Here is a 22315-nt window from a genome sequence, read left to right as displayed (position 1 = left end):
GACGGTTCTTACAGACCCTCCCTTTTACACACCTGCCCACACAAGCTCCTCCCCTTTCATGGTTTTCAGCCAGAAGTCTCTACTTCCATATACCACCACTTGAGGGCTTACGATGTCCTGGGCACTGAACAGATAGCAGTGACCAAGACAGCCCCAGGTGTCTGACACCCTCCTCCATCTCATCCCACCTCCCCCTCCCTGCCCTATGCTCCATGTTTCCAAATATAGCTCCACCATCCCCCCACCCCCGGGGCTCCTCTGCCTTGCCCACCAGCCAGTCACATCTCACTTATTTTACTCCCTGAAGGCCCATTGTGCCTACCCTCTCCAGCCTCTCTCCTCATCAGCCACCAAGAGATCTTTGACCACACAGAGTGGTCTGGGAAGGCTGGTTAGAGGAGGGGACATTTAAGCGGAATTAGAAGGAACAGAAGGGGCTCCAGGCCTAAGCTGGGAGGGGAGGCAAAGGCAGGGCAGCTGGAGTTCAGAGTGGGGTCAGTGGTAGGTGAAGAGCCAGAGGGCAGGCAGAGCCTAGTGGAAGCTTCGTAGAAGTTCGGGCCTGATCCCCAAAGCACGGGGAAACCACTGAAGGATTTCAAGCAGGGGAGCGGCATGAAGAGATTTAAGAGCTCCTTCCGATTGCCGTGTGGGTATCAGATCTGAGAGCTACTGCAGAAGTCCTAGCAGGAAAAAAATAGCATGAGACACTCTTTGGGATCTTATACGGGACTGGGCCTCCAGAAGCTGCTCAGGCCAAGCTGTAATGGTCTGGTCTGGGGCCCAAAGTTGAGGCAAAAAGGAGTTAATCCTAGGGCCCTGGGTCCTCCTGCCACCCACAGCCACTTGGCAGCAGAGGCTCCCCTGGGGATGACCAAGTTTGGTCATCAGATGCTCCTTATACTCCCAGTTAGCCATGCCTCAGCCAGTGCTCTTCCTGCCATGGTGGGGATGTGCCTACTGGGAGCCCGGCCACAGAGAGCCCAACGAGAAGGAAGAGCCAGGCTATGGAGTTCCAAGTCCATCCCCCTGCTGTATGTGCCAAATCACCCAGGGGCAGAGCCATCCCATCCAGGGACCTCCGCATCCTTTTCAGTAACACAGATAGCTACGGTACAGAGAAGAAGACAGGAAGTAGTTTATGTGCCCAGGGTCACACAGCAAACCCCAAAGCCTGATGGACTGGTTCTGAATCCCAGCTGGGTTCCTTAAAGGCTGCGTGACCTTGGGAGAGTTACTCAACCTCTCTGTGTTTACCAAGTCTGGCAGGGTTGAGGAACCTCCAGTGCGGATTAAGGAGAGGTCAGAGAGGCAGCTCGGGCTTTGCTGGTCTTCAAAGGCTGTGAATGGACCTTGGCTTTGACTCAGAGTCAGCTGGGAGTGTGGGAGTTAGAGCTGGCGAGAGACTGGTCAGACGAGGTTTTAAGACAGGTGTTCTGACTCTAGTACTGCAGAGACAGGAATAGGGGAGGCCAGAGTGGCCGCCTGGACACCAGCCAGGAAGCCATTGCCCAGGTGAGGGATGCTGGTGGCTCAGGCCAGGCTGGTCAAGGGAGGAAAGCGGGGCCAGATTCAGAATGTGCTGTGGCAAAAGAGCAGACAGGCTCACGAAGGAGACGGAGAGAGAGGTAGAAGCCCCGGAGAGGACAGAATCACAGGAGCTAAGGGAAGAAGGAGGTAAGAACATAGTCAGCGGAGGCCCACATCACAGAGGCAGAAGACCGGCCACTGGATTTGGCCAGAGGGAGAGAAGGGCTTCCTTCTTTCTCTCAGCCCACCACCACCGGGAAGTCCTCCAGAGTGTTTACGGGCTTCCATAGCCAAGACTGACCAACTCCCAGACCCCCTGCCTGCTTGGATTCCAGCTGCTTGGATTCCAGCTGGTACCCATAACACCCTGCCCCATGGGCCCACCGAGGCACCTGGACTGCTCCCGAGATGCCAAGCTGTGGGGGAAAACAGAAGATCCGACCAGCCTGCCCATGGGGGCGGTTCCTCTCCCTCCTCCCTGCCCTGGACTCCGGCCTTCTTGCTCCACTAGTAAGTGCTCTCTGACCCCTTAATGAGAACTCAGTAGGCAGCCCTAACCTGGTGCTTGATAACCCACCCAACAGCCTCCTCTGGGGCAATGGCTGCCACCTGGCATGGGCAAAGGACGGGCAGAGATAAGCCAAGCAGCTTCACCCCACTTAGCCAGAGCCCTAGCTTATCGTTAAGACTATCAATAAGTGCCCGGAGCGAAGTGGTTTCGGGGCACTGCTTCATCGAAGCCTCTCGCTGGCAGGAGTAATGGTCAGGGGCGTGGACTCGGGCTCACACCCGTGCTCCCTAGGTACATCCCCTTACCCATCACAGTTCCGTGTCCTCCTCTATAAAATGGGGCCACAACAGTACCACCCCGCAAGTTGTGGTGAGGATTCAGCACATCAGCACCGATGCAGCGCCTCGGGGAGCACAGTAAATGCTGACAAATGACGTAGGGGAGTCAAGAATTAAATCAGTAGGGGAAAAAAATAAATCAGTAGCGACTTCCTAGGGCGGAGGGAGGGGTCTGTGAAAGTAGCAGAAGGTGGAGAAAAGTGTTCTTGGCAGAACTCTGCCTCAGGGAGCTGGAAGAGATGCTCCGGGGAACTGGGGACAGGCGCCCAGCCTCACCAGGTCTCTGGAGCAGCGGTGTCTGGAAACTCGGGGGACCGGGGCGTATGGAGCTGCGTGTCCCCATCTGGGTCTGGAGCAGAAGTGCTCCGGGCAATGAGAGAGGCGGACTCCTTCCAGCTCCAAATGAAGGGATTGTCCAGCAAACAGATGGGGGCACAGTCTGTGGAGGGAGGAGTGGGGAGCAGCAGGTCCCCCCTCTTCTAGGTCAGTTCTGTTCCTGTTCCTCCCCCTCAAGCTAGAGGCCAAGGTCACAGTGAGGAAACAGTGTGCCCATATTTAAATTCAGACCCTCTGACCTCTAAAATCCCTGCTGTTAAACAGTGGACCCAAGAGAGGGTCCACCATGAGCCCTTGAAGTGGGGAGGAAGCGGCAGGCACCCCTCCCTGGGGGCCCCAGTGACCCTCCTGCTCATGCGACCCGAGGCAGGAGGCACAGCCTTACTTAAAAGGTGAAAATGGGCCCCAGAGGAGGGGCTGCCTGTCCACATTCCCCAGTAGGCGACTGCCCTGGTGACACAGGGAAAGCCTTGGACAGGAGAGGGCCCTGGGTCAATTCTAGACTCTACTGTTTATTGTCGCCTTGACCTCCAGCAACTGTCTTTGCTTTTCTGAGCCCCTGGCTCTCCTCAGTGAGATGCAGATAACAGCACTGTCCTTCTCTGCGGAGGGATTAAACTTGCTGACTCAAGGAGGGCACTCAGCCTGGCAGCCGGGCACTAGCAGATGCTCAACAAATGGTCCCGGCGTCCCGTGGGGGCCATCACCTCTGCCACAGCCTCTCTGCAGAGTCCCAACACAGTGACTGCTTCAGCCCTGGGAACTGCCTCCTCTCGTGTGTGTGTGTGTTTGTGGGGGTATGTGTGTGTACATGCACGCACTCAAGCACCTGCAGATAAGGTAGGGTAAGCTCCTCCTGGCCCCTTGGCATCAGCAGGACAAGAGTCAGAATCAGGGAAAGCAGAAGCCTTGGGCTGTGGGTCTCTGGCTCAGAGCTGAGGGGCCGCCATTTCTCCACAGACCACCTTCTTCCGGCCAGGGGGCCAGCTTCATTCCATGGGGATACAGGAAGGAATGCCAACCCTGGAATTTTCCAGAGGCCTCTAGGTTGAGCCATGGAGCACCCCACCACCACCACCCAACGTCCCCAGATGCTGGGGAGGAAGGTCTCTTCCCTGTGGACTTACCTGCCGTAGTATAAGATGGTTTCAGGCTTGATGGCTCCGTCCAGATGGACGTGCAGTTCCACCTGTAAGGGGGCAGGGGGAGGACAAAGGGGGGGCGAGAACAAACACCCATGAATGCCAGCAGGACTGCAATAACCACGAGTCCCCCTGACTGGGGGGGGACTTGCCACAGACGCTCCACTAAGCTCTGAATACACAGCATTTTGTTTCCTCCTCATCTGTTGGGCGGGGGGGTGGGGGTGGTTAACAGTCATCTCTAGCTCTTTCACGCTTAAGACCACAGAGGCTCAACCACAGTTGAGTCTCAGGAAGGTTAAGTAACTTGACCGAGTTCACACCACAAGCCACTGAGGCAGGAACCCCACACAGTTCCTCTGTTCTTCACCACGGCTGGTAAATGGCAGAACCAGAACCCCTAGCCCAAGCCCAAGGCCAGTGCCCTTACACCCAAGGCCAGCCCAAGGCCAGCCATGGAGCCCCAGCCACGTGCCGGCAGAGTCTGTTCTCCTCCCACTAAGCAAAAACCAACTCTAACAAAAAGTGTTGAGTGCAGACTTCCTGGGCCTGTGGCTACCCCACAGCGGGTTTCAAACACCCAGACTCTGTTTTCCAAAGTTGGTGTTACATAAGCCCGGTTATCAGGAATCAACAGGCGCAACACAGGATCTTTCCGTACTCCAGAAAGGGTCCTGGATACTCGGCCATCTTGGTGATCGTTCCCTACGTGCGTAGGGCCCTGCAAACACTGCTCGGTGCATAACGCCAGGAGGTTAAGGACACGGGCTTTGGAGACAGCCCATCTCCGGACTCCCAGCTCCGCCCCTTGGCCTGCTGTGTGATCTCAGCCAGGACACTTGATCTCTCAGACCCTCTGCTTCCTCAACTGCAAAACAACAGGGTATTTCTGCCTCCCTGTCCGCGAACGAACAACCTTAAGGATTAAAGATAACAATAACAACACACCACATAGGTAGACAAGGGTGGTTTATAAGTCCGCCTCTCAGCCAGGCCATCTCCCAGGAGCTGGGAACCACAACAGGGTCTGGGAGACACGGGGAAGGGGACTTTCCCTGGACCAGGGGGAGACCTAGAAAATCCACTGACATCTGCCAGGTTGGGGTCTTCCCTAGAATTTGGGGACCTGGAGGAGAAAGTCACTGCCCTGGCAAGGGAGGAAACTACAGGCCCGCTGAGGCTGGCAGGCGCAGAGCTGCTTAACCTGCCTCCGAGTAGGAGGTCCCAGTAACCAGACCTCTCCGGACATCACCCAGCCTGCAAAGGACCCAGCAACACTCCCCGCCAGGCGCAGAAGCAAGGGAGCTGTTGGATTCCCTGACAAAACAAGTTCAATGCCCACTTAGCTAAATGTTCATTATGTTCTCAAAAAACATTCAGCATTGGGAACAGTGAAGCTTCCAGCCCAGGGAACTGCCAAGGAGTTGTGGGACCTTGGACAGGGGCCCTCTTCTCTCTGAGCCTGCAGGGTTTGTTGTCCTAAACCCACACACACAGCACACCACCCTACTGAGGATCTGGCCAGAGAGGGAGGATACTCTAGGCTTACATCTGGAATCCTGGCTCCTCCACTCACTCCCTGGTGGCCTGGAGAAAGTGACTTCACTTTTGGTGCCTCGGCATCCTTATGGATCCAATGGGGAGGAGACAATGCCTTCCTCCTAGGGCTTTGTGAGGCTTGGCCACGTTCACGCGTGTAGTGTGTGAGCCCAGCACTTAGCACACAGCAAATGCTAAAACGGCATCCGTGAAGAGGCCAGAATTCACCAAACTGCCAAGTGCTAGGGATGGAGAGCAAAGCTCAAGGCATGGAGTCCCACTTCTGTGATGCTTATGGTCCTGCCAGGGAAGAGGCAGTACATAAACGTGACAGATGTACAGTCACAAGCCTACAAAAGGGCTAACAAACAAAAGACCTCACCCAGCTCAAGGGCCAACAATGGCTTCCCAGAGAAAACAGAGCTTGAGCCAAGATCCAAAATATGAAGAGGAGCCAACCAGGCAAAGGCAGGCCAAGGAGGAAGGCAGGAAGAGCATTCCAGGCAGAAGCAACAGCACGTGCAAAGGCCATGTGGTAGCGAGCCTGTGGATGGGGAGGAACTGAAACCCGGCTCTGAGAAGGGAGGGATCATGAGTCTGGACAGGCTGCGGGGTCACCGAGGCCACAAGGAGTCATTTTAGCTGAAAGCACAGAGAAGCCACAACAGGGTTTAAAGCCAGCTAGAGGGCGAGGCGGGCTCAGAGCAAAACAGCAGGAGGCTACTGCAGTCCAGTTTATGAGAGAGGATAGTGCTCTGGACCAGGGTGACAAGACAGATATGGAAAAGCAGGGGGGTGGGGTACAGAAAGAGGGGTCAAGGAGGAAGCCCCAGGTCAGGCCTGAGTGGGGTGGGTAGAGATTCCCATGCTCTGGACACTACCCAGGAAGAAGCCCAAGTGCTAAGGGGGAAGGAAGGACAGGGGTGCGGGGAGAGGGACACGATCAGTTTGATCTTAGGGATGTTTGGCTGGGACGCCTTTGAGCCCTCCAATGTAAAAGGACAGAGCCAACGCATGGGAAGTTCTAGCACGGTCAGACACCAGGCTGGCAATACAAGTATGAATATGGACAGCTGCAGCCAAGCCCTTGAACAGGCTCACTGGGGAGAGTGGGCCAAGGAAGGGGTGGGGGAGGAAGCCTCCAGAAGCACCAGCACCCAGTGGCTCTGCAGGAGAGGGGGAGCCCAGAGAGGAGCCGCCAGATGGGCAGGAGGGAAACCAGGAGGAAGGTGTGTACAAGGCAAGGGGCTGTCTGATTGCAAGGGGTGGTGGCAATGCACTGGGTCAGTGAGACGGTAGCCCCCCAAACAGGTCTACTTCCGAATCCCCAGAACCTGTATTACTCCCGTGGTGGAAAAAAAAGAGAAAGAGAGAGAGAGAGAGAGAGAAGTAGTTTAAGGACTTGAGGAGTTTATCCTGGGTTATCTGGATAGTGCAATTACCCACCTCCTTATGAGAGAGGCAGAGTTTTGGGTGAGAAACTCCTAGAAGAGGCAGCAGCAACCTGAGCTTGGAGGCAGACAGGAGCTGTGTGGTCACCAGCCAAGGATGGCCCAGAGCCACCTGAAGCCGGAGGAGGCAACAAACAGATCTCTCAGAGGGCGTGAGACCCTACCAACGACACCTTGATTTGGACTTCTGACCTCTAGAATGGGGAGATTACATTGTTCTAAGCTACCGGGTGTGCATGTGGTAATTCGTTACAGCAGCTACATAAAAGGAATATGGTCAGGTCCTGCCAGAGGTCAAGCAAGAGAACAGACACACGTCCCTGGGGCCAAGGCCACAGGGCACTGGGCCCAGAGGAGAGGTGCTTAGCCCTGGCTGACCATGAGGAACACCTGGGAAGCTTTGGAAAGTCGCCTACACCTGGGCCCACCCTGGTCCGCAATGTCACAGTCCTTCGGCCTGGGCCTGAGCATGGAGTTGTTGCTAGTTTTCAACACGCAAAGCCAAGGCTGAGAACTACTCTCCTATAGGGAGTGCTCCAGAGGCCAGAGGGGGCAAATCCATGCTGGAATGGAGTAAGAAATAAGTAGAGGTAATAAAATGGAGAAAGTGCAGATTCTCCTTCTCAGAATTTCACCCCTGGAGGGGAAGAAAGGGCCAGAGACAGGACTAGAGGCAGATGGGGGTGAAGAGAATGGCTTCTCTGGGCGGTGGGAGTGACTGGGGCAGGTTGCAAGGCCATGGGCGAAGAGGGGTTACAGGAGATGATGACAGAGAAGGGACAAATCAGGAGGTGCTGGGAGGAGGAGCGGACAGGGTTAAAGGAGGGAGGACAGAGAAGGGCCCGGGCAGAGGAACTTGGGTCAGGAAGCAGGGAGGGAACTGGCTTGATATGGAGAATGAGGTTCATGGGGCGATAGGTCGCCACAGAAAGTCAGCGGGTGTTGGGCAGGGAGTGGTCACAGGTCACAGTTAAGGGGACCCACTGAAGGGTTTTGGATCAGGAGGCACCGTGTACAAGCTCTTTCTGGCTGCCTTACCCTAAGTAGGGGAGAGGGAAGCCAGAACAGAAAACAGGGCTGCTCAGTAGTGAGGACAAGAGATAAGCGCCCTCGGGGAGTACCTGCCCCCAGCTCCAGATGCAGAAGGTGCTCCCCAGTGCAGCAGAGCAGGGGAAGTGGGGCTCGGAGAGCCAGCCGGGAAGCAGGAAGTGAGAGCACCCCCGGAGACAGCGAGAGGAAAGCCTGCTGCCCCATCATGCCCCACCATGCCCTACAGGTCCCCCCAACTCCTGGGGCTTCCTGGGAAGCTGTCCAGACATGTTTCAGGGGAGAAGCAGAGGCAACAACCACCCTTAGGTAGCTCAACCTCAGGCAAGCCTCCCATGGAACTTTCTGGAAAATAGCCACTACCCATGAAGACGTCTGTCTGTACCCCCCAGGTGACAATGGGGTGTAAGCTCAGAGATGGGTGGGGACCCTGCTCGGCTGTCCCCATTCAGGGAAAAAGAACAGCCGTGTCCTCTGATTATTGATGGTTGGACCATGTGCTGGACCACATACAGACATGAACTGATTCCATCCTCACGACAGTGAAGGCAGAACTTGACGACCATTCTGCAGAGGGGGAAGCTGAACTCAAAGAAGGGATCCAGGAGCACAAAGGCCGGCAGGGACCGAGTCAGCATTTGAACCCAAGTCTGAGTCCCAGCGCTCTTACTACACTTTGCCTGCAGGCCTAGCCTCAGAGAGGCTGTCAGGAACCATTCAGCAGTACCAGAAGCTACTTCTAGTTACCAGGTCCTTTACCTCAATTAATCTTGACCCCCGAGGCAAGGTGCATGTTAGCCCTGGGCTGCCGACTGGGGGTTGGGGGAGTGGGCATGGGGATGGTAAACTCGTAGGAACTTGGCCGCCTGCCCTGTGCTGCCCAGGCTGATTGCCACAGAGCTGGCTTAGAACCCCAATCGCTCTACCTCTAAGCCCAAGTCCTGCCCAGGGGCCACACCCCTGCCCTGTGCCCAGCCTCATGACGTCTCTGGGGGTGGGGTGGGGGGAGTCTCACCCCTACTCCCCTGCACTTGCTCTCCAGCAGGCTGACTTGGCAAGCACCTCACAGAGCTGCAGGAAATCCCAGAGAGGAGTAGGAAACATTCCCAGTGACCAAATATTTCCTACGCCCCACTAGGTGCTGGGCACACTGGGGAGGGGGTGGGCGAACACATTAAGTCTTACTCTCAGGAGAGGTCAGCCAGCCAGTCAGCCAAGGCCCGGGGAGGTACAATTCACACACCCGAGGTGTCAGGGCAGATCCAGGGCAAGGCCACAGGTCATGAACTCTCTGGGCCAGACACTTGGAGATGGAATTCCCACTCCTAACTGGGAGGCTGTGTGTCTTCAAGGCACGCGCGAGCAAACTACTTCTTCCCAGGCTCCCCCAACCAACCATCTGGTTCTGTGTTTTCCAAAACGCTGACTTTTTGTATTCACTTACCATAGCTGTCTCCCTAGGAGTTTCCTCAAAGTGGGATCATTATGCTGCGTCTTTGGGGTTTCGAACCATGCCCAGCACAGCCAAAAGCGCTTAGTACACATCAAATGACCAAGAGCTGTCTTAGGTCAGCAGTGCGGTGTCCTCTCCCCAGGGTAAGGAAAGGACTGACCAGCGCCCCTGGGCCTGGAAGAGAAGCCTCCAGAACCCAGAACCCAGATGAGCCGCAGGAGCCCTCCCTCCCCTACCAGCCAGCCAGCCTCTCTTTCCTTAGCCGGGCTCTTGGCAGTGAGCTGCGGGGTGCCAGGGGTCAGTGCCCACCATGGCCTCTCAGCAGAGAGGTAAAGCCAGGAGACAGAGCTGCCCTGGGTTGAGATATGACACGTTGTTTTGGTCACACTTCCTATAGGAGGTCCTCTCCTCAGCCCCATCTGAGCTCCCACAGCTCGCCCAGCGTTGGTGCCTCCTGCCGTCATGGGGCCTGACTGAGCTCTTGGTTGCTGTGGGAGCCTCCCCCAGAGGTGTCAGAGCAGGGAGGGCGGGTCCTCAGCCAGGGCCACATCTTACGGAGTAACAGCCTAGGAACCCCCAACACAGCTATTCCCCAGCTATCCGGACGGACGGAGGCACAGAGAAATTAAGGAATGAGCCTCAGGCCAGACTAATAAGTACCAACAGCCGGAAGCTGTTTGAGTCAAAACCAGAGTTTGTAAACCCACAATCCACTCCCTTCATCCTGCTATCAGTGCTGAGTCAATGCTGGGAAAAGTCTAAAGGGGGCGGAGAACAGTGACAGGCGTAATGAAGGGCAGCGGCCAGCACCGGTGTGCCCCACCCCTTCCCGGCCTGGAGACCAACTGGATTCCCATTGTAAAGATGGGAAAACTCGTGATCTGCCCCCGTGGTCACAAGGACCCCAAGGCTTGTGTTTCCCCTCACCTTGCTCCTCTGGGACCCCAGAACCCTAAGGGGTGAGAATGAGCCTGCCCCCAAACCTCTGAGTACATATAAGCTTGAACCTCACTGTGGCCTCCTGGCTTACTCTTTTCCCCAGTCCAAAGCCAGTCACAGTGCTCCCTTCCCTGCCCCAGGGGGGCAACCCCAAGGATCACTGGATAGGGAGACACATTCCTCCAAGCTCACAGGGCCCCTCGCCATCCAAGCCAGGCCAACCCCAAGGTCGGATGCAGAATCAGGAGTGTGGTCCGCCTCCCCTACCTCACTGTGTGACCATGGGTCCCCTCTCTGGTCCTCACTTCCTCTGTCAAACAAAAGGCTTCCTTGAAACCCGGTCTCATTCATTCCCTTCCCTCCAAAGTGCCCTGTGAGTTATAATGGGTAAGGCAAGCTCCTTGAGGGGCTTTTTAAAAATAGGTGGCTCTGGGTATCTGGGTGGCTCAGTTGGTTAAGCGTCTGCCTTCGGCTCAGGTCATGATCCCAGGGTCCTAGGATCAAGCCCCACATCAGGTTTCCTCCTGGGCGGGGAGTCTGTTTCTCCCTCGACACCTCCCCCTAACTCATGCTCCCTAGCTCTGAAATAAATAAAATCTTTAAACAGTAAGTAAAAAATAAATAAAAACAGCTGGTTCTTTGCTAACCAAAAAGCAACAGAAGGCCAAAGCCATGCTAACGGTGGGCTTTTCGGTGGCTTTTGCGGCAGGAAGTCAAGAGTAGGAAACACTGTGGGGGTAGGAGGCTTCCCAGAGGGCCCCAGTTGGTGGGGGAGGGGGGCGAACTACAACCCTAGGGGAAGGAACAGCACCCTTAAGGGCCTGCTGCCTGCCAGCCAGGGGCTTCACATGTGCCACTCAGCACAATGTCCCCAGGAACCCATGACCTTGATTTAAAAAAAATTTTTTAAGACTTTATTTATTTGAGAGAGGTAGAGAGAGAGCACAAGTAGGCAGAGCAGCAGGCCAAGGGAGTGGGAGAAGCAGGCTCCCCACTGAGCAGGGAGCCCGATTCGAGGCCTGATCCCAGGACCCTGAGATCATGACCTGAGCTGAAGGCAGATGCTTAACCTACTGAGCTACCCAGGCGCCCCACGGCCTTGTATTTAATCAACCCATTTTTACAGCGAAGAAAGCGGAGTTTCAGAGAAATGTCCACCTGAGCTCTGTGGCTGCCAAACAGAGAGGCGGGGACCTACCCCCCAGTCTATCTGAGGCCCAAGGTGACTCTGAGTCCACCCCTCGCCCCAAAGGGAGTGGACAGTATTGATTTCGGTTTTAGGTAGAAATGGGTTCAAGTGTAGCTCTGCTTTTCCGGCTGTGTGACTTTGGAAAGTGCCTTCCCCTGTCTGAGCCATTTCCTCCTATAGAAGGGAAGAGGAGTCATCTTAGAATGACACCGCAAGCATTAAATGAGTATATGCAAATCAGTTAGAACAGTGCCTGGTACGGAGCAAACATTCAAAAAAGGGGAAAGAAAAAATGATGTGGGCAGGGTGCCTGGCTGGCTCAGTCAGTAGAGCATGCGACTCTTAATCTCAGTTGTGAGTTTAAGCCCCAAGCTGGGCATAGAGCCTACTTAAATTTACGTGAGAGACTTAGCCCCAGTTCTCTGCGTCAGGGAGGGACAGCGTAGAGACTGTGCTTTTCCGGCCTGGGCCAGCTCACTTGCTGCTCTACAGCTTTGAGATGCTCATTTTGTGTGACCTTGGACAAGTCACTTTGCTTCTCAGTGTCCTGGTCTATTAAAGGGGCAGGAAGAGATCTACCTTGTCCAGCTGTCCGGAGGACGGGGATGTAAATGACAGAAGGTGCCTGGTAGCCACGGTGATTACAGAAACAGGCAAGTGATCAGCACTGTCCTCCATGACAAAGAACTCCTGAACACCACGGGCTTTCCAGCCTTGCCTCATGTAGAAATAGAATGATAAGGGCCAACCCTCCACCTCCTGGGTACCTCCTCCAATGCCCAACAGGTGCTCAGAAAGCATCTCTTAGAATAACACAGTCAAACCAGGGAGGCAGCCACGTAGGGTCTTGCTACTCCAAGTGTGGTCTGTGGTCCAGCACTGTCAGCATTGCCCATGAGCCTGTTAGAAGGGAACATCTCCAGACCAACCCCAAACCTCCCAATTCAGTATCTGAATGTTAAAAAGGTAGTCAGGTGACTTGAGTACCCATTGAAGTTTACAAAGCACAGCCTTGCTTTGCCTTAAAGCTGGCCGGGTCCTGGGCCTCACCTAGTAGTAGGCATGAGAAGCCAAACAGCCCAGCAGAGGCTCCTGTCCCAGAGGCCCCCACGAGGGGCACCAGCACCTCCATTCCAAGGGCTTCTGCAAAGGCAGAAAGCTGGAAAGCTGGCTCTGGGATGTTTGAAGCCAGCTCGCCTGGGCTCAGCCCCAGTTTGGCTGTTTCCCCACTGTGTGATCTGAGCCGTCATTAATCTCGCTGTGCCTCTATTCATCTGTATAATGGGATCATAACAACCTCACAGGGTCCTTGCTAGAATCAAATAAATTAATGAAAGTAACGAGTTCAGAACAGTACCCAGCACAGCAGAATAACAATTTAATGAGCTCCAGCTACTAATACTAGTTCTCATTAGGATCTGCCCCACCCACGGGAAGGCAGGGAGCTGGCTCTGGTCGCAGTGGCTGAGACACGCTCGTTTTTGCTTCTCCTGCCAGCTCAGGCACGTTTCCTCCTTGCATTGTAAAACTGAATCACATCTCCTCTACACAGTGGAGAACACTCACCTTCCCTCTCAAGCATCCCTTGGTGTCCCTCTGGACACCTCCCGACCAAGCGGGGGGGGGGGGCATTTCCCAGGTGTGGAAACTGAGGCCCAGAGAGGGGAAATAACCTGCCAGCCTGAAGCAGGTAGGATTGGGTGAGACCCAAAAATGGTAAAATAGCCCCTCCCTCGATGGGCTGTGACAAGTGTTGCAAGGGCAGACTGGGTGCATATAGTAAGTTCTATAGAAGCACTGCCTCTCACTAATCCCCGAATTCCAATTTCACTTCCGGTCAAGGGACTTTGTCTACGGTCTCAGGATTCACATCAGGGGAACCACCTTCCCAAGGGCAGGGGGAATCCAAAAGCATTTTTTAAAAAGGAGAAAAATAACCAACAAAACTTCACAAGGAAAGAAGCTCCAGTGATGGGACATCCAGACAAAGCATAGAGGCACGGGGTGGGGTCTGGCAGGAGGGCTCCCCAGCACCGGTAGCTGAGCCTATGGTGGGGGCAGCAGCCGTGGGGGCTGGGCCATACCTCCTCCAGGGCTGCCCACCCAACCCCACACCCCCGCACTCCGATACACACATGCGATTCTCACCAACGCTTGTGATACCTGCCATCATCACACACCTCTTTTTCGGAGCGGTAAGTTGAGTCTGATTACAGCTCACTCCTTCTCGTGACCCCCCACAGCAGTCTCAAATACTGCTAGCTGACTCACTCTGCTGGACAGACCCCTGGACCCCTCCCCTCCTCCGTAGACTGAATCTCAGTGCTCTAAAGCCGGCCAAGTGGGCCCAAGACCCTCCCTGACGCAGCCGCTCTCAAGAGGCCACAGCTGGTGGGAGGAGGGACCACGGAGTTATCCCTTGAGGCCAGTGGCTGTGGCCTGGCCCCGAATGAACCTAAGGTCCACTCAGCCCCTAGCGGGGAGAGAGGGGCGTCCTGATCCTCTCCCTCTGCTCTTCGGCGCGTTCCTCCTGACCGGCACACCCACAGACCTGAGCTCCTTGGCTCACAGAACCATCACAGTGCTGAGCTGTAAAGCTGTTTCCACAACACTTGAGGTGCCTATGGATGTAGACACTGGGCCCCATTTTACAGCCGAGATCCAAAAAGTCAAGCCCCCTGCCTAGTCTCCCACAGCTACCCAGCGCTGGCGGGGGTCCCAGGCCCATTTGACAGGTAGTGAAACTGAGACTCCGAGAGGCCAAATCAGGGGCAGAAGCAGAACACGGAAGCCAGTCGGTGGCGCCTTGGGGTTCGGGACCCTCTCTGCTTCATTGTTTCTCATTAAACTGCCCGGCAGCAGCGAGGGCCTGAGCTGAAGCGAGGAAGCGCCTGCAGGGGCCCCGGTTCGCTCCCGGGCTGTGGACGCCCCTAAGCCCTCCAGCCAGACCAGAAGCCAGACCCCCCCGGACCCCGAGTCCCGTCCGAGCTCACTTTGGGCTTGTCGAAGGTGGGCGTCTGGGTCATGGTGCCAAGAGTGCGCCCCTGCGCGCCTCCCTCCGCCGGTCGGTGCTCACTCCAGGGACCTGCCGCGACGGCTGCGCGCCGCGCTCCTCTTAAGTGGGCCCGGCCCCGCCCCCGCCCCGCCCCGCAGGGTTCCGCCCCCTCCCCCGAAGCCCTCGCCCCGCCCGGGCCCCGCCCCTCCCCGAACCCCGCCTCGCGGACCAGGGATGTGCATTTCCTGGAAATCCTGGCCTGGCTTGGGGTAAGTCCGAGTTGCCGGGACCCAGGCCCACCCGAAATCGCCTGCTCCGGGACGCCGGGCTGGATCCACCTGTGGGCTCAGGCTCCAGCCGCCTGGTCCGCTCTGCCTTCCGCCTGACCCCTCGAGCAACAGTCAAGCTACCGCCCAGGCGCCTGCATCGTGCCAGGCTTGAGCAGGGCTGGAAGCAGGGGAACGGTGAGCGTGACAGACCTCGTGGGGCTTGCACTTTACTGGGCGAGACACACGCTCATCATATAAACGCACAACATAAATGTATGGTTAGGGGGGTTAATGCGGACCAGCCGTAGCTTGCAGGTCGGGGGGAGGGTTTTCTGAGCTTCCTAGGTGAGGGGTTGGGGTGGGTGGGAGTGGGGTGGAAGAGGGCAGCCCAGGGGGAGATGACGTTCTCTGAGACTCCGCAGAGCTGGGGAAAGGCGAGGAGAGGGGGACGTAGCAAAAATCCTCCTAGGCATTTACCCTCAGAGAAACCTACTTGTGTGCAGTCCGAGAACTTTTCGAGGATGTTCAGGCCAGCACTGTTCCTAACAACAAAAACATCGGAAACACTCCCAAGTGCCCATTCACAGGGAGTGAGCAAATAAACCGGATTATTCACGCCATCGACTGTTACACAACGGTGGAATTGATGGACTTCGCGGGCAGAGAGGGGCCGGATCTCGGCAACAATTTTGCATGAAAAAAGTTGCAGAAAACTGTATATGCTATGGTGCAACTTTTAGAACACCATAAGAGCAAAACCAAAAACATGCATGTTTAGATACATGCATGGGTAGAAGAAACTTTTAAAGGGAAAGGGAAACACATGTTTGATAGGAAGTTGATCTCAGGGGAGTAGGGAAGAAGGAGTGGAGGAGATGCTTACAGATCTATTCTGGTTATTGGTAATGTTCAAGCACTTGGGTAGCATGGTGGGTTTATTTCATTTCATATTATAAATAAGTTAATAAAAAAGGGGGAAAGAGGATGAGTCAAGAGAGAGCTAGATCATACGGTGAAAGGGGGGTCAGCTGGGGTACAGTGAGAACACTGGAAAATCACTGAAAGGTATAAATGGAGGCAAATCGGGATCAAGCTTTTATTTAGGGGAAAAAAAAATAGTCTCCAGCTACTCAGAGTGCAGTCTGGAAATCGTTGGCCTTGATATCTGGGGCTGATTAGAACCGCAGACTCAGACCACATCCTGTTTGAATTTGAACCCAACTCTAGAGCCTTCACTCTCCTCCGTAATTACCGTCTCGCCAGCCCCCGTCATGACCTCCAAGACCCTCTCCAACACCTGGCCCTTGACTTCCCAGCAAATTCCCCAAACACTGGTCAACCCGGTGACTTGCTGGTTCAGTAAAGGTGACCACAAGTTCTTTGCACTTCCTCCCATTGCAAGATTTTCCTCCTTTTGTATCTGGGTTGGATGGAGGGACTTGTTCAGTAGGATGCAGTGGAAATGACATTCCTGGACTTTGAGACTAGGTTGTAAAAAGCCTTTCAGCCTCCAGTGGGGCCTCTTGAACATTCTCCCAAGGAACCCTGAGTTGCTGTGTAGGAAGTCCCACTACCTTGAGCCTATCAAGCTGGAGAGCTCATAGTTCTTTTTTTTTTTTTTTTTTTTGGTAAGATTTTATTTATTTGACAGAGAGAGAGAGAGCACAAGCAGGGAGAGTGGCAGGCAGAAGGAAAGAGAGAAGCAGGCACCCTGCCCAGCAGAGAACCCGGTACAGGGCTCAATCCCAGGATCCTGGCATCACAACAAGAGCCAAAGGCCGATGTCCAACCGACTCAGCCACCCAGGTGTCCTGAGAGCCTGTAGTTCTTAAAGTCACTCCAGTCTTGCTGGTCCCAGCCTTTCCACGTCTCCCACCAAGAAACAATACATTCAGGGCACCTGGGTGGCTCGGTGGGTTAAAGTCTCTGCCTTCGGCTTAGGTCATGATCTCAGGGTCCTGGGATCGAGCCCCGCATCGGGCTCTCTGCCCAGCAGGCCCCTCTCTGCCTGCCTCTCTGCCCACTTGTGATCTCTGTCAAACAGATAAATAAAATCTTTTTAAAAAATTAAATTAAAAAAAAAAAGAAAAGAAACACATTCATGAAGCTACGTTGGGACCCCCCCGCCCCCATCCAGATCAAAACAGTTGCCAGCCGAATATGGGACTTCAGCCATGCTGTGTGGAACAGAAGAATTACCCAGCTGACCCCACCTCAGATTCCAGACCTACAGATTTGGGGTATGTAATAAAATTGTTACTTGAAGCCAACAAGTCTTGGGGGCAGATTGTTATGCAGAGGGTAACAGGAATGCTGGTGCGTATGCATGCCAACCCCTCCAGTTTCTGCACCTAAGTTTACTCCATCCTGACACCTGGAAAAGCCTTTTCCCAGATTCTGGACTACCAAAAGTCTGCTTTCCAAGCAGCTTAAAGACAAAGGGAAACAATCAGGCTATGTGCTGCACATCTTCTGTTTGCCCCTCCAAATGCACCCCCTGCCTTTCTCCAGGCTGCTGTGTGCCAGGCAGCCTGACCTCTATGGAAACACCAGCAGACTCTCTTACCCTCTGGATTCTGGCTGGGTTTGCTCTGGATTCTGGTTGGGTTTGGTCGATTGGGGGCACGAGCAGGAGATCAGAAAGTGGGAGGAGGGAGAAGTCAGGATGTTTACTCCTTCTGTCCCCTTTCCCCCTTGTACAGTCAGTCACCAGGTCAGCTGTGTCTCTCCACCAAGCCCCCAGCTCCTGGCAGGTGGTCTTGTCCATTTCACACCGGTCCCTCCTGCCCATCTTCAAAGGCAGGGGGGATTCCTTTTGTTATTAGCCTCAGGCTACTGCACCATCCCTTAGTGCTCTCCATAAACTCTGCTCTGGGTTAGGGTTCCCTAGGAAGTAGAGCCTGAAACAAAGATTCAAGTGCAGGTCGTTTATTTGAGAAGAGATCCTGGGAAACACTGGAAGGGCAGTGCCAGTAAGACAGGAAATGAGCCAGTGCAGGCAGGCTAGGGACCCAAGGCGCCTAGAGCTCAGTCCTTCAGGGGAGCTCTGGGAGACAGTGTGGAATGTGTCTCTCCGAGTTACCCCAGCTGAAGAGTGAGGAAGCTGGGAAGTTTATCTACCAACTGCGCTTTGACTTTGTTGGAGGGCTGCTTCCAGGACATCAAGTGCTTCCGGGCACTCTGGGCTGCCTCAACGCGCTGGCGAAGCTTGCTCCCTACAGCAGAGCGAGCGAGCAGGAGCATGACTCCCGTATTAGCAGGAAAACACCATGCAGAGGAGGTGATGCTGAGGGCATGTGGGCTGGGCACTGAGGGCTTCACTGACCCACAGCTTTGTAAATCATTTTTTCCCCCAGCTTTATTAAGGTATAATTGACAAATAAAATGGTAAGATATTGAAAGTGTACAGTGCAATGATTTGATGGACGTATACATGTGAAATGATCCCCCCCCCATCAAGTTAATTAACACATTCCTCACCACATATTCCCCGCTTTTGGGGTAGGGAGCGGTGAGGACATTTATGTTCTACTCTTAGCACATTTCAACATCTCAGTTACGCAATAGTGTTATCAACCATAACCATCCTGTTATACATTAGAGCCTCAGACCTTATTCATCTTATAACTGAGTGAATATAATTTCTTTATTAAACTCCCCTCAGTGGCTCAGTCTGAGTTTTTGCCTGGTTCCTGCCAGGACCCTGGGTACTACAGACAGGTCTTGAACCTCTCCACAACAATCCAGGGTAGGCCAATGTCTATAGACTTGGAAGAGGGCTGGGTAGAGAAAAATCTAGCTCAAGATCTACTTCCAGGCAACAATGTCAACAACAAATGCATGAAGACAGAGAATGAATAAGAATGTCCCAAATGGAAATAACACCAGGCAGGAGTGTCATCTCCAGTTGCACAAAGAACTAAGCCAGACAATAGCATTGGTAAAGGTAATTGTTAGAGTCGTGCGTAAGAAAACCAGGGTTTCAGGGTAGATTATCAGCTAGGGTAACCCTAGCCACTGTTCCACATAGGATGTGCTAGAAAAAGAGTTCTTGCTTCTGTAACAAGAGTGGTGTAGGGGCGCCTGGGTGGCTTAGGGGGTTAAGCCTCTGCCTTCCGCTCAGGTCAAGATCTCAGGGTCCTGGGATCAAGCCCTGCATTGGCTCTCTGCTCAGCGGGGAGCCTGCTTCCCCCTCTCTCTCTGCCTGCCTCTCTGCCTGCTTGTGATCTCTCTCTGTCAAGTAAATAAATAAAATCTTAAAAAAAAAAAAAAAAGAGGGTGAGGACTCTACCTGTTCCTTTTGGGACTCAGACTGAATCTTCAATATGCAGGTCTCAAGGTGGTCCTGGGGGTCATCCCTGCTCTAGCCATTCATAAGGAAAAGAGATGAAGCAGCGGTTGTGGGTTTGGGGGCAGGGCTCCAAAGCGGCACCCCTCACTGCAGCCCACATTTCAATCCCCACAGCCGGGTGACATGCCAAACTGTACTGCGGGAGAGCCTGGGAAATGTAGTCCAGCAGCACATCTGGGAAGGCAAGGAGCTGCAGATGTGGGTGAGCATTCGCAGCCGCTGCTGTAGTGGGAATGCATCTTCCGTAGGCCTTGTGCTCCTCTCACATAAGACTTGTCATCAGCTGGGTGTGGGAGAGCCCTGTGACCTTGTCTTACCTTACCCGCCAGGTGGAGATTCTACAAAGGCAGGACAGGATCAACTTCTCCTGGATCCCCAGCTCTCACCCAGGGTCTGGTGGAAAGTAGGAACTGCTACCTGTTGGTGGAATGATAGAAAGTAAGTGGGCAATTGAGGTCACTGTTGTCAAGCTTCTGGGATCTATGGGAAGCCCTTGCTTGAGCATGACCTTGTGTCCAGGCCGGCACAGGGCTCAGGCTGCCTTAGATGAAGGAAGGGCAAGATCATGCCTAAGAAAAGAATTTCAAGACAAACCCCTCCTTACCCCACACACTCATACAAAACTCGTGTCACGATAATATCTAGGTCTATTGAGCACCTGTTCCGTGCTGGTCACTTACTCACATGCAGATGATTTCACCCAGAGATTCCCCATCCCCCGCAACGGCCTTATGATGTAGGTTCTGTACTTAGCCCTATTCACCGCTGGAGAAATCAAGACTCCAAGGGGTAAGAGGTGAAGGAGGAATTTGGGTGTGAATATGCTAAACTCAGAGCTGTACTCTTGACCTCTGTCGGTGTCCAAGAGAAAGCAGGGTAGGCTGGAGAGCAGCCAGGTCTGGGACAAGAGCTCGGGACAGGCAGGCGGGAGCCCTGGGTCCGCATCCGGTTCTGTGTGACTGAGGGCGGGTCACCTCACTTGTTTAGCACGTCCTTCCCTCAGCTGGCTCTGTGCCAGGCACTGAGGACATGCAGAAAACATCCGTTCTCTAGGTGGTTTACTCCCGGGGCAGCAGAGGAACCAGCATTTGATATGATATGACAAGGATCATTAAGTATTTCTTCCTCCTTGGCTCTATTGTCTCCTATGAAATGTCAACCAAGAAGTTGGAAAGTCAAGTGTTGCCAACGCAAAAACCAACACAGCAAGCGTAGAATGCAGACAGATTGGAGTCTTGGCTCTGCCACTTCCAGGTCCACGACTGGGGCCAGTGCTCTCTGGGCCTCAAAATTCCTCATCTGGTGAGTGGAGGGACACATAATATATACCGAGCTCAGAACATAACACATAGACATCCCTAATTCATAGGATAACCCATATATACCTACCACCTAGAACAATCCATATAATACCTAGCTTGTAGGATAACGCATATACAAATATAGCTCATAGGACAATCTATATATACACCTAGCTCATGAGCTATCGTGAGCTCACACACACACACACACACACACACACACACACACATGCACACACACATGCCTAGCTCATGGAAGAGCAATGGAAGGACCACGCAACAAGACCACAGATGCCCCATCTAAATGCCGCCGGGCCAGAATGTGGATCCAGGGAATACCAGGCCCCCAGTCATTCAAGAAAATCTGGAAACCACAATTTTAATGTTTAAAACTGTGTTCAGATAGCTGGTGATTATACGTATAGTGAGCACTGAGTAATTTATACAACTGTCAAATCAATACATTGTATCCCTAGAACTAATATAACATTGTGTGACAATGATGCTTCCATAATGAATTTAAAAATTAATTCATTAAAACCAAGAGCTATAGCTCTAAAAATATTACTAATGAAAGAAAAAAAGCAAGACTGATTTTTTTTTAAAAAAAGTATTCAAATACCTCCTAATTTTAAAAACTTTGCCTGAGCTAAGAAAAATATCAGTGGGCCAGATTTTGCCCCTGACCCTATGGGCTTCATAACAGCCAAGATCTCTGCTGATTCTGATCTCTGAATAGGAAAGAGGACAAGGGAGGTGCTGTCTCCAACTCCAATTTAACCAGACAGAATTAGGATCAGTTGCACAAAACAGAAAATTCTAAAATAACAGTAGCCACAACAAGAGAGAAGTTTATTTCCCTGTCATGTAAAAGAAGTCCAAAGGTGGGCAGTGCAGGCTGGTATGGCAACTCTGTGAAGACAGCACCTTCCACCTCTCTGCTCCGCCATCCCTAGCATGTGGCCTTTATCCTCATTGTCCACCATGGCTGCTGGAGCACTGGCCATCACATCTGCAACCCAGAGAGCAGAATGGAGGAAGAGCTCTCCTCTTCTAAAAATAATTCCTCATTTCCTCACAACCCTTTCACTCCTATAGTCAAATGGTCACACCTAACTGAAAACAAGACTGAGAAACGTCCGTAGCCGGGAGGCAAAGTAGCCAGCTAAAAAGCAAGGTTCGGTTACTCAAGAAGAGGATAGTAGATATTGGGAGGCAATGAGCCGTTTGAGCCACATCAAAGAGCCTGAAGTGTGAGGAGGGCGTGCGGATAGGCAGAGGGGTGTCCTCAGGTGGCCAGACTCTGCGGTCCACTTCACCTCTCCCTCCTCCTACATCTTTGAGGCTCTGTCTGACCGAAAGGAAATAAAAGGACCAGCCCGAAAGAGGCCAGCTGAATATAACAGTGAGAGCTACAGCTTCCAAGGACAGCTCGAGTCCAGGCCGGGAGCGGAGCCCAGCACAAACATGACCTCAGATTCGCAGCGTCGGGGCTCTCTGCTGGGCGAGCCTCCTGCGGTGGCAGGGACGGTCGTGTCCTGCCTGTGCCAGCCGGGCAGGGAGCCCCGGGAACCCGCTGTCTGCCCGACGGATAATCACCCACCTTTCTGTTTCCCATCCTGCCCCTCACCTCGGTCTGTGGAGGTTTTTTGTCTCCCTCATGCCTGAGCCTACCGGATGGTCTTCGGTCGTCCTGTGTCCTGATGGCTCCCCGGAGCAGTCAGTCAGGTTGCAGCTTTCTGGTTTCTTCAGTTAGCCCCCATTCACCATCTGCTCCAGCTTCTAGAATTTGGTTGACTGCTCTCATCTGCTGTTATCTCCTCACATGGTCTCTTTCTCCCAGTGGATAGGTGTGCATTTTTTAAAAATGCTTTTTGGGGGGCGCCTGGGTGGCTCAGTGGGTTAAAGCCTCTGCCTTGGGCTCCGG

At 53.7% G+C, this 22315-nt stretch overlaps 2 protein-coding genes across 2 annotated transcripts in view; one reads left to right on the top strand and one right to left on the bottom strand.

Annotated features, from left to right (window-relative positions):
* Positions 1 to 14597, bottom strand: part of ADA (adenosine deaminase) — a 27203-nt gene extending 12606 nt beyond the window's left edge. Inside the window, exons 1-2 of the mRNA XM_004746384.3 lie at positions 14466 to 14597; positions 3840 to 3901 (exon numbers count right to left, since the gene is read on the bottom strand). Of these exons, the coding sequence (XP_004746441.1) occupies positions 3840 to 3901; positions 14466 to 14498 (95 nt within the window). The 5' untranslated portion in view covers positions 14499 to 14597. The remainder of the gene's footprint in view (positions 1 to 3839; positions 3902 to 14465) is intronic.
* On the top strand, positions 14497 to 22315 carry LOC101676963. The gene is made up of 5 exons (XM_004746785.2): positions 14497 to 14536; positions 14626 to 14931; positions 16874 to 16976; positions 19202 to 19289; positions 19417 to 22315. The coding sequence occupies exons 1-5, from the start codon at positions 14497 to 14499 to the stop codon at positions 19492 to 19494; spliced, it is 615 nt and encodes a 204-aa protein (XP_004746842.1). The 3' UTR covers positions 19495 to 22315.

Source organism: Mustela putorius, unplaced genomic scaffold (genome assembly GCF_011764305.1).
Source record: "Mustela putorius furo isolate JIRA1106 unplaced genomic scaffold, ASM1176430v1.1 tig00000592_pilon_pilon_pilon, whole genome shotgun sequence".
Taxonomy (NCBI): domain Eukaryota; kingdom Metazoa; phylum Chordata; class Mammalia; order Carnivora; family Mustelidae; genus Mustela; species Mustela putorius.
This window is presented reverse-complemented; position numbering and strand designations above follow the sequence as displayed.

Coding starts and splice junctions, on each gene's coding strand:
- LOC101676963 (XM_004746785.2), top strand. CDS start 14,497: ATGGTGCCAAGAGTGCGCCCCTGCGCGCCTCCCTCCGCCG. Junction 14,932..16,873: donor GGGCTGGAAGCAGGGGAACG/GTGAGCGTGACA, acceptor GCCCCCATCCAG/ATCAAAACAGTTGCCAGCCG. Junction 19,290..19,416: donor GCAAGGAGCTGCAGATGTGG/GTGAGCATTCGC, acceptor CTTACCCGCCAG/GTGGAGATTCTACAAAGGCA.